The sequence below is a fragment of the Prionailurus viverrinus genome, chromosome D1, assembly GCF_022837055.1.
Source record: "Prionailurus viverrinus isolate Anna chromosome D1, UM_Priviv_1.0, whole genome shotgun sequence".
In the NCBI taxonomy this organism is placed as follows: Eukaryota; Metazoa; Chordata; class Mammalia; order Carnivora; family Felidae; genus Prionailurus; species Prionailurus viverrinus.
Window position 1 is genome coordinate 38,150,619 of NC_062570.1, and position 12,655 is coordinate 38,163,273.

General features: G+C 36.9%; 1 protein-coding gene across 1 annotated transcript in view; it reads right to left on the reverse strand.

The window, feature by feature from the left end:
- Positions 1–3,528: 3,528 nt before the first annotated feature.
- CEP57 (centrosomal protein 57) overlaps positions 3,529–12,655 on the reverse strand; it is a 40,837-nt gene continuing 31,710 nt past the window's right edge. Inside the window, exons 9-11 of the mRNA XM_047824226.1 lie at positions 7,716–7,957; positions 6,995–7,139; positions 3,529–5,358 (exon numbers count right to left, since the gene is read on the reverse strand). Of these exons, the coding sequence (XP_047680182.1) occupies positions 5,125–5,358; positions 6,995–7,139; positions 7,716–7,957 (621 nt within the window). The 3' untranslated portion in view covers positions 3,529–5,124. The remainder of the gene's footprint in view (positions 5,359–6,994; positions 7,140–7,715; positions 7,958–12,655) is intronic.

Consider the following 12,655-nt stretch of genomic DNA (forward strand, 5'->3'; position numbering starts at 1 on the left):
CAATAAAATGAAAGATAAAAAAACACACAATCATTTCAATAGACACAAAAAACATGACAAAATACAACAGCCATTCATAATAAACCATACACGACAAATCCAGAGCTAACGTTCTACTCACTAGAGAAAAATTGAAAGTTTTTCTCCTAAGATTGGAATAAGACAAGGATGTCCACTCTTCTTTTCAAAACACTATTAGAATTACTAGCTACACAAAGGAATAAAAGGTATCCAGATAGGAAAAGAAGTAAAATCGTCTCAATCTGCTGGTGAAATGCTTTTATATGTAGAAAACTCTGAGTCAAACAAAAACCTGTTGGAACGAATCAACAATTTCAGGAGAGTTGCAGGACACAAAATCAGTTGCATTCCTTTACACTAATGAAACATTCGAAAAATAAACTCGCACCATTCACAATAGCATAAGAAACTATAAAATAACTAAGGAATAAATTTAAACAAGGAAGTGAAAGATCTGTACGATGAAAACTGTATGACTTTGCTGAAAGAAATCAAAGACAAATGGAAAGACACCCTGTGTTCATGGACTGGAAGAATGTTGTTACAATGTTCATGCTACCAAAAGCCATCTACAGATTCAACACAATACCCATCAAAATATGAAAGGCATTCCTCACAGAAAATAGAACAATCCAAAAATTTTTGTGGAATCACTAACAACCCCAAATGCCCAGAGTAATCCCAAGAAAAAGACCAGTGCCAGAGGCATCCTTGAACAATCGAGCAGTTAGGGGTACAGACCCCTCATACAGTTTAAAATCCTAGTGTAACTTCTGATTCCCCCAGTACTTAACTACTAATAGCCTACTGTTGACTAGAAGGCTTACCAATAACAAAGAGCTGAAAAACACATATTTTGTATATGTATTATACAGCGTGTATTCTTAAAGTAAGCCGGAGAGAAAAAAATGTTTAAGAACATCATAAGGGAAATACAATATTGTACAAATTTCATGTGTAAGCGGACTCACACATGGGACCCACACAAATTTCATGTGTAAGCGGACCCACACATGAATTCAAATTCATGTTGTTCAAGGGTCAATTGTATACTGCAAAGCCAGAGTAATAAAACAGTATGGTACTGGCACAAAAATAGACACAGACTAATAAATAGAACAGAATAGAGGCCAGAATTAAACCCTGGCATATATAATCAACTAATACTTGACAAGGGAGCCAAGAACACCTAATGGGGAAAGGACAGTCTCTCTAACAAGTGGTGCTGGGAAAACTGGAGAAATACATGCAGAGGACAATGAAATTGGACCCCTATCTCATACCACTCACAAAATTAACTCACAACGTACCAAACACTTAAACGTAAGACCAGATACCACAGAATTCCTAGGAGACACAGGAGGAAGCTCCTCGATGTTGGTCTCAATGATTTTTGACACGATGCCAAAAGCACAAACAAAAGGAAAAATTAACAAATGGGACTACATCAAACTCAGAAGCTTACACACAAGGAATAAAAAGACACCCTACAGAATGGGAGAAATATTTGCACACCATTTATCAGATGAAGAGTTAATATCCAAAATATATAAAGGATTCATACAACTAAATAACAAAAAAGCAAACAATCCGATTAAAAGTTAGGCAGGAAAAACGAAATAGACATCTTTTTCCAAAGAGGATATCAAAATGGCAAACTGGCACATGAAGATGCTCAACATTACTAATCAGGGAAATGCAGGGCAAAACCTTAAGTTCTCATCTCACACCTCTTAGAAGGGCTAATATCAACAAGAGACAACAGGTGCTGGCAAGGATGTGGTGAAAAGGGAATCCTTATACACTGTGGGTGGGCATGCAAATTGGTCCAACCACTATGAAAAACAATATGGAATATCCTCAGAAAATTAAAAGTAGATGTACTTATGATCCAGCAATTCCACTCCTGGTTATATATCCAAAGGAAATGAAAACAGACTTTCAAAGAGATGTATGTGTTCCCATGTTTACAACAGTATTATTAACAATAACCAAGATTCAGAAACAACCTAAATGCCCATCAGAGGATGAATGGATAAAAAAAGATGTGCTATAGGTACACAATGGAGTATTATTCAGCCATTAGAAAGGAGGACATCCTGCCATTTGCAACAAAGTGGATGGAACTTGAGCACATCACACTGAGAGAAGTCAAAGATGAATACTCTATGATATCACTTATATGTGGAAGAGTCAAACTTGTAAAAAAGAGTAAAATAGCAATCACCAGGAGAGGAGGTAGTTACCAGGGATGGGAGAAGAGGATAAGACCGATGCTGTTTAAGGATATAAAGCTGCAACAAGTAGTATTAAAAAGCCAGAGAGATCTAATGCACACTATAAGGAATATAGACAACAATGTTGAACTGTAAGTATGTAATGTGAAATACCACAACAATGGCAGTCATATCACAATATGTAAATGTATCCAAGTCACACATTGTAGATCCTAAATTTACACAGTTTTATGTCAAATTTACTCAAACACACACACACACACACACACACACACACACACACACCCTTACACATTAAAAAGATTTCTGAGGCACCTGGCTGAGTAAGTCAGCAGAGCCTAGGACTCTTGATTTCAGAGTTGTGAGTCTGAGCCCACTGGGTGTAGAAATTATTTAAATCATTAAAAAAAAAGTTTCTAACAAAGCTTGGAAAAAAGCACAATTCATGGGGGGGGGGGGTGGAAGCAGGGGAGGAGAGTGTTAGCATTTTTTATATATTTATCCACACCAACAGAACTTCGAGTTGACAGACTACTTACTGGATGTGCAGGTGCCCTTGGTTCCTTTATCATTGGGGCTATAAAAAACAGAGACCTATGTGGTGATGTCTAAGCTCTTTAGCCTCCTGTAACTTGTTGGCTTCCCCTTCTACTCTCGCCTGCACACCTCAACTTTCATGTACAAGTACCACTCAGCTGGTCACAACTCTCCCGTGTCAACTGCAGATTCCGGCCTCTACACTTTTCTTTTCTCCTGTTGACTTGGAACTGTTCTTCCTTCTGGCTAATTCCAGTTCTCCAGAGTTGAGCGATCACTGCTCCCTCCAGGATGTTACCCCCTGTTCATCACTCCTCTCTGCCATGCCTGCCCCCTTCCTCTGTGTCCCCAACAGCGCTGTGTCCATGTTATCACCACTGCGTTAACCACACGGTGTTGACGTAATTCAGATGTCTACCACCTACCTGTAAGCATACCTTTCTTACTTAGCCTGGTATCCAGATTGGCATCTTACACATAGAGGACACTTGTATTTGAAATGCATTTCAACAGTGCTCTTACAACAGAAGTCCATGTGTGACCACGTACTCCTCTGCTATAAACTCTTAGATAAGGAAACTGAAGCGGCATTGGCATTTTCTTATTTTCACTTCTCACCTGAGAGTATTAAAGGCTGGAGTGGATATTTTAGTTTGACTCTTACCCAAGGGATGGGGTGGGTTTTAACACCATTAAGCTTCTAATTAGGACACAGAGCCACTACAATGCAAAATGAGTCTCCTACAATTTAATGACCTGAAATTCAAACACAGAGATAACAAAAGTTTAACAGTTTGAAATGGTGGTTGAGACACAACAAATGTTTTCCATATCACCAGAGCAGTGATTGCCTTGGGTCTGTGGACTCACTGTTGTGAGTTCAATGAAGATACAAAACCACACACTCAAGCAAAGGTTTACAATTTCAGAACACTCACAAATAGCTCCAAGTTGAAGGACCCTAAATCAAGAACTCTGTGAAAAATTAATTCAATTAAGAGGCCTAATAAGCTTAGTGCCAGAGAGGCACTGCATTTCATGCTGGTTACCCAGATAAAAGCCCAGAACTCCATTTCGATCCCAGGGGAGGCATAAAAACGAAATCTCTTTAACACCAGGTTAATGTGTTCATTAGGACTCTTTAGGCCTTGAGACAGTTCAATCTTGTCGGGTTTAGTTTCTTATGTGAGCATGAGATAGGCAAATAAATTATATAATAGCATATATTCTTATTGTTTCTCGTAATATGTTAATGTCCTATTTAGAAATGCATTTTTTTGGAGAGATTACAACAAATATAGCCTTCGCTAACAGGCTGTTAAGGAAAATTTCAGTGTTTCCTTAATAAAGCTGCTTTATTGACTTCAGTGGCAAATTTATAAAAAAGCTAACATGTCTTGATCTATTCAAAATTATGATTTACATTATTAACACAATGACAATGGCGCATGTACAGTTAATACTGCACTCATACTATACACCGATAACAGGTCCCAGGAGCTCTTCTGAGTTTTTAAGATTAAAAACCACAATGCTTTGAACTGAATACCATGATTATAAACAGGTATTATTTAAAAACAACATATGCATATGCTATACAACACTTCCTCTTCTCTTCACTCAGAAACCTCATTTACTTCATTAATGATTCGTTTATACTTTAAAAAAATGCTTTATAATTTTTGCAGTTAACTGACAATGAATGCTTGGGTCTTTCAAAAATTTTTAATGATGGATTATATCAATAGAAGTGTATTTAATATTGATCAGTGTTCAAAATGTCAAAAAGTGAAACAAACCAATCCTCTTAAATTCGTATAAATACTTACACATAGAAAACCTGTATCCATAGTCAAAACAAAGTATATTTAATGGATGTATTGGAAAGGAGAAATGGGCGATTCATGCCAGGGGAAGATTAAAAATGAGACTTTTTAAGCAAACATTGCCTATGGGACAGCCTCCTATTTTGATAATTTAAACCTAATTTTACTTAGATATCTAAGGAATTATTTTAAAAATCACACCCACAAGTAAAAAATTGGTAATCTGTTTACAAAGTGCAGTATTTCAGTACAGCAAATTCATCTCAAACAAAGATGCAGAGTGTGTGGCTTCCCAGCCTTTAAAACTCCCCTGGTTTCCATTTAGGTGGTTTAACATTTAGTCATGATGCGTAACACAGGACGCCTGTGTAATGAAGCTTGGGCCCCTTAACACCTGCTATTCATTAATTCCAACATAAGAGTATGAGACCTGGAGGGTAAATTGCCAAAATCTGATTTCTGAGGTACAGATTATCTGAATAGAATTTATGACCTGGTACCAGTCAGTAATCCCAACACAAACTATTGCTTTGTAATGAACTCTGTATGGTTTGCATGTCCTTCAACAACTGAAGATTTTTCCTGCTTTTTTCGCCAGGTCTCGGTTTGGCAACGTCCTTCTTATTTGTGGTCCCCGTGATTCCAGAAGAACGACTGCTGCTGTTTCCTTCTTCATCAAGAGTCTTTCTGGGGGTCCTCAAGTCCCTCTTCTGCTTCTCTATCTTGTGTTTCTCCAGCTACAGCAAGTAACCAAGGCAGGGAAAAAGGAAGATTCAATGAAAATGTCCTCTTCTGGCAACTGGTATTTTTAATTCTCATACAAGCTAAAATGCCAATAATACATTCTGAGTGTATTTCTTTTTTTATAAAGTCTTGAAAAATCTCTGGTACTAGTGATTTGACGCTAAGTGCTTAAAAACAGAAAGCAACATACAAATGAGTGAATGGAAGTAAACACATCAATACTGATGCTGTTTCAGAAGGTAAGGCAGCGTGTGGCCAAAGTGCAGAACAGAGCGAGTAAGAAACAAGAGGGTCTGGGGAAGGTCTTACAGAAAACAAAAGAAAGGTGTTCTAGAAACTAGTCTGAGGAGGTAACGAAACATGTTCCAGATGGATGAAGAGATGTGATGGTAATGTATTAATACTAACAAAAGGTTTTTGTTATTTCACTACTTTAGAATAACTTAAAATAGCTTATATTTACTTATTTTTACAGAGCTTTACTTTTACTTTAAGCTGCTGCTAGGTTGGTATTCCGTTAGAGAGAATAAGGTTGAGCCTGATGTATAAGAAACAAATTAGACCATTACTCCTGCAGCGATCATTTGCTATTTATTCTTTTTTTTAATGTGAACTTTACAAAAAATGCTTAAAAGCCCCGGTTTTGGAGTTCAGAGGAACCACGTTTGCATTCCAGCTCTGCCATTCACCAGTGAGCTGGTATGTCCTCACACAGAAGTTACTTAATTTCACTTGAGGATACGGCTACCTCCCAGGACACTCAACCCAGCTTCCTTATCTGTAAAATAGTACGCCCAGTTCACAAGTCTTCTACGAAAATTAAGTAAGATGACATATTCACAAGCACTTAACACTGTGCCTATTATAGAGCAATCCATTAGTAAACGTCAGCCATACCTGTTCTGTTCCCAGCCTTCTCCATTTCCATCAGGGGTACCACCATCCTCTCCCTCCAAATGACACTCAGCAGCAAGTTGCCCTGATCATTCTACTTCCAAGACCTACCTCAGATCTGTCTGCTTTTCCCCACCTACACTCATTCACAACCTCTGATTGAGAAGAGCTTCAGGCGGCCAAGCTGTTCTCGGCCCCTCTGCCCTGTGTCCAGCCCACTCCCAGTGGTCCCAATAATCTCTGACACGAATCATTATGTATCTCTCCAGATGAAAATTTGGGAGTATGCCTCCCCACTGCACTTAGTAGATATTAAATAAATGGCTGCTCTACTAATTTAATTAGCACCATAAAGATTTTTTTTCACATATTTATATCTACTTACTCCTTTCGAAATCAAGAATTTCCAGGTGTTTTTTAAAAGACTTCGGAAAATGTGGAACCATTTAAATTCATCACAGAAGTTAAAGGTTGTTCTTATATAGGTAAAAATATTAAATACATTCAATATTCAAAAGAAGTGTCTTAGATGATAAAATCTACTCTCACAGATTACAAGATGGTGTCTTCCTTCTTAGCCCACTTAACTCCGATTCCTAAAGAAATACTTCCTGTAGCTCCCTATCTGTGATACACTTGAATGTCATCAATCAATGTATTTGGGGAAAAGGGTTTTTTTGGTTCTGCCTTCTTGTTTTATAATCATTAGAAACAAGGAAAGGGAAATGAAGTTACCTGGGCTTGGTATTTTCGAACTTTAGTTATTTGGTTAGCTTTGGCCTCCATCCTTCCCACTAACGCCTCCAGCTCACACTCTAAGTTGTCTTTCAGTTCCACAGTTGGGGATTCTTGGATAAGTTTCGCAAGCTGCTGGTGATCACTATATAAAAAACAAAAGTAGGGCTTGATAAAGCTTCCTGTTTCATGGTTAGGGCCACCATGTCCCACTCACCATGGGACCACTGCTCTGTGCATTAAAAATGACTCCAGTTTTTAAACGGAGCAACAAGATGGTTTAAAGGTTCAAGAAAGGCACTGGAGGTAAATGTAAAAGCAGTTCTTAATTTCAAAGGCTTAATTATTTTTATTCCACCTCCTACAATACTACATACATAGAAAGGAAGGCCCAGAAAGAAAGCAAGGATCTTGTTCCTCAAATACATCCTAACCTATTCAAGTTTAACTAAACTCAATGTATATCAAGCTCCCAAACAAGGAAATAAAACTGAAGTGTGAACCTTGGTCTTCAAAACATTTAACACTATTCAAAAAGGGAGAGATTTCCCCTAGAACAGTTGCATTTGTTAAGGTCCTAGTAAATCGCTCAGTGGTTGCTTCAAGAACTGTGCTCTGATACTTGCTGAATAGAATAAATTAACAATACGATTAATGAAGTCACCAAGAACTTAAAGTTTTACAGCTAAATATAATTTAAAAAACAAAAACTAAAACTCACAAGCTCATTTGCCCAAATTCATCTTGTAACGTCTGTAAGACTTCTGACAACTCTTCATTAATGCTGCTGGAGGAGGGAGGCGTTACTGACACCTTCTTACTTTTACCATTTCGTGAAGAAACTTGCTTTGCCAAAGGAACACTGTTGACCACTCGATCATTGCACAAGGCTTTAGTATGTTGCTTCATCAGATGCAAGACATGCTGAACATTGGCTACCACAGCATGGCTAGGACTGGTGGACTGAAGAAAAATGAGAATTAATTGAAGCCACATCGTCTAAATCTGTTTTCTTGTTTACTCCCTGAATAAAAAGATCTCTACCCATAAAAAGCCTATGATATAAACTTCCTAGAGTAAATCCAATTACCAAGTCCCATGGACTTAACTTCTGAAATACCTCCAATCCACCTCTTACTCTCCACCCTACTGTCATTCCTCGGTTTATGCAACCATCTCCACTAGCTATAGGAAGAAGATCGCAATTGGCATCGCTCTCCTCAGTTTCTAATTCAATAAGGCTATCAGCTATCTTCCTAAAATAATATGCTAATAGTAATATCAGTGTGTTCTCCTATTTGAAATCCTTTGATGTTAAGCCCACTAATGCTAATGTCCAAACTCCTTAGCATAGACAAAGGGTCTACTATCATTGAGCTAAAACTTTTACTCCCTGGCCTTTTGTCCTATCATCCCCTAATTTCTCTGTATTATTTCCATAAACTGTATTTGCACATGCCATTTCTTCTGTGTGGCACCATTTTACCATTCTTTAAAACACAGTTCAAATATACTTTTATTTTATTTTATTTTTTTTAATTTTTTTTTTTTCAACGTTTATTTATCTTTGGGACAGAGAGAGACAGAGCATGAACGGGGGAGGGGCAGAGAGAGAGGGAGACACAGAATCGGAAACAGGCTCCAGGCTCTGAGCCATCAGCCCAGAGCCTGACGCGGGGCTCGAACTCCCGGACTGCGAGATCGTGACCTGGCTGAAGTCGGATGCTTAACCGACTGCGCCACCCAGGCGCCCCTCAAATATACAACTTTTAAAGACTTCCCTAAAACCTCCAGGTAATGAATTGGTCCAATTAAGCAGTCCATTCTCAAATCACCCAGAGCATTTCTCTCTCTCAGTGAATTTATCACAATACACTATAATCATGTTTCCATGTCTATTTCACCTGTTAAATAGCATATGTGCTTCCAGGTGGTAAAGACAGTCACTGCATTCATTTCTCTATCCTCAAATAGTAGGGGGATCTAAGTTTACATAAACATAATAGGAAAACATAACATAAACAACAATAGGGAAAAGCTGGTAGCCCTCTCAAAATTTCTGGTTTCATTTTTAATATGAAACAATAATCTCAATATGCTATTTTAATTTACAAAAAGATGGCTGGACTAACTTGGCTCCATAAGCATCATCTAGACAGCTTGTTTACAATGCAGATCCCCAGGCAGCACTCCAAACTCAATCAGTGTGGGTCAGGGCTTGGAAATGTGTATTTTTAATTTTGCCAGGTGATTCTGACCAGTCAGGTTTGGAAGCCACTGTGCTAAGCTAACAGATACTCTTTATCCTAGTCTCTACTGCCAGGTAGCAAATTGAATCCAGCATTATATACAAAGAAGTATGTATACCCTATCCAAGTGAGTTTATTCCAGGAATAACTGAATTGAACTAGTCAATTATTTAATTCAATCAGTGTAGTCTAGCATATCGACAGTAAAAAAGAAAAATAACGTAACCATACCATCTAATAAAGAAAAGCATATAAAATAATCCAACACCCAATCAGGTACTCAAAAAAGCAGAAACAGAGGGAAATTTCCACCAGTTGGTGAAGAGCATTGACAAAGAACCTACAGCTAACATTGCATTTACTGGTGAAGACTGAATGTTCTCCGCCACTAAGATCAGGAAAAAGACAAGAATGTCCACTCTCTTCACTTTTGCTTAAAGTAATACTGGAAATCCTAGCCAGTGCAGTAAGGCAAAAAAGGAAATAAAAGGCATGCAAATTAAAAAAATAAAACTGTCCCTATTTACAGGATGACATACCTCTCTACATAGAAAATTCTAACCAATCTAAAAAAATAATCCCTAGGACTAATAAGGAATTCAATGAAATCACAAAATGTAAGACCAACATACAAAAACTTACTATACTACCAATGATCACATAGAAACTAAATTAAAACTAAATACAACTTACATTTGCTCAAAAAAAAAAATGTGAGTATACAATAAAGCAGATATGGGACCAATATGACAAAAACCACAAAACACTGATGAAAGAAATCAAAGATCTAAATAAAAAAAGCTACACTGTACTCATGGTCTGGAAGACTTGACATGACAAGAATGTCAATTCTCCTAAACTGATCTGTAAATAAAATACAATTCCAATCAAAATTCTAGCAAGACTTTTTTTTTTTGTAGATAGAGACAAGTTTATTCTAAAATTCATATAAAGAGAAAAGGAACTAGAGGAGCTAAAACAATTTTGAGAAAGAAGAATGGACAAAGAATCACTCTTCCTGATGTTAAGACTTAGTATACATAAAGCCACAGTAATCGACGTAATCGAGGCAAAATGGTACTGGCAAAGAAGTAAACATACACATCAATGGAACAGAATAAAAAAATAAACCTTGACCCAACAAGCCTCATAACGTATACAAAAATCATTTCAAGTGGATCATAAATTTAGACATAAAACATAAAACCCGTACAATAAGTGAAAATGTATAGGATGTTGGTCCTGGCAAAGAGTTCTTAGACCTGACAGAAGTATGATCCAGAGAAAGCAAAAATCAATTAACTGGATTTCAGCGAAACAAAAAGCAGCTCTGTGAAACAGTTTAAGAGGAAGAAAGAAAAGCTATAGACTGGGAGAATATATCTGCAATATATATCTGCAAACTACATATCTGATATGTGACTTGTATCAAAACACAGAACTCTCAAAACCTAATAATAAACAAACAAAAACAATTAAAACAGGCAAGAAATACAAATGGATATTTCAGTAGAGGATACACAGATGGTAAATAAGCACATGAGAAAGATGATCACCATCATTAGCCATTAGGGTAATATAAAATAAAAGCACTATGAGATATCAAACATACGTAGCAGAAAGGCTAAACTAAAAAGTAACAATATTAAATGCTGGTTAAGGATGTGGAAAAACTCCATCTCTGGGACACTGCTACTGGAAATGAAAAATGGTACAGTTGCTCGAAAATAGTTGGGTAGTTTAAAAACAAGAAATACACTACACATACAATCCAGCAATCAAATTCCTGGAGATTTATCCCACAGAAGTGAAAACTTATGTCCACACAAAAACCTATACACAATGCTTACACTGGTTTAATTTGTAAACTCCCAAAACTGGAAACAACCCAAATGTCCTTCAATAAGTGAATCCTTAAACTGTCGTACTTTCACACCATGGAATATTTAACTGAGAGAAAGAAAAGAACCATGGATACACACAACCGTTTGATGAATCTCAAGGGAGTTATACTGAATAAAAAGGTCAATCTCAAAAGGTCACATTTTGTATGACTCCCATTTGTGAAATGGCAAAACTGTAGATACGGAGTGGTGATGGTTACCGAACCTACATGTGATAAAACTACACTGACCTAACCTGTACATGGGTGTGCATGCACACACACATATATACACAAGTACAACTAGAGAAATCTCAATAAGGTCTGTGGATTTAGTCTCCTGGTTCTGATACTATACTACAGCTACGTAATATATTACCATTGTAGTAAACCAGGTGAAAGGTACATGGACCTTTATTATTTTTGCAACTTCCTATAAATCTAGAATCATTTCAAAATAAAAGTTAATCTACGTTTTTATCAAGATAATTTAAATTCCACTACAATTAAATGGTTTAGCTATACATTCTTCCTTGTAGCTATGCAGTCATCAATACAGCCTTGAATATCAAGAACCAAATTCATTTGTCTCAATAACAACTTAAATGCTGATCTACATGGTATTCATTTAAAGTGTGAAAATATGAGTATGTGCAATCACTATTTCACCTGTAATTTGATATATACAAGTTATATATTCACTATACTAATGCCTATATATGCTTCAAAATAAACAGTATATAGTTTTAAAAATTCTTTTTCCTGTTACTTTTCTGATTGTACCCATTAACGGAATTTTATGTCTGTTCAATCTAGTTTAAAAATCAGGACGTGTATTTTGTGTCTTTAATTTCATTTTTCTAGTAATTCATTTTTATTGCATTTTACATATGTATTGGTTTATGACAATGTATAATTAAAAATAAAAACTGGACCTTCACAATAGTTTGAGGAACACTCGGCTAGGTGACAGCACATTCTTAGCTGTTTGAATATTTCACAGAGTACCAACAACTTCAGAAAGAGAACTCAGATTGAAAAGACTGATCTTTGAATCTGTCCCTTTCAACCTTTGTATTAAATGACTTCAATGAGAATTACTGAAGATAGGCAATTATATTTGGGAATAATACAAATAATGAATTAGATTCTAATATAATATAGGATAGGGTGAGACACTACTTATAGAGTCTCCTTTACTTACAAATTCTGCATAAAATAATTAAATCCACAAGTATAGGACCTACAGCAGCTGATCCAAAGCTTCAGGAAAATACCTGTTACTTCAGTTAACTCTAAAGGGCACCTGGGTAGCTCAATGGGTTAAGCATCTGACTCTTGATTTTGGCTCAGGTCATGATGTGGAATCAAGCCCTGTATCGGGCTCTGCCCTGACAGCATGGGACCTGCTTGGGATTCTCCCTCTCCTTCCCTCCCTCCCTCTCTCTCAAAATAAATAAACATTAAAAATTAACAAGTGCCGGACGCCTAGGTGGCTCAGTCGGTTAAGTGGCCAACTTCGGCTCAGGT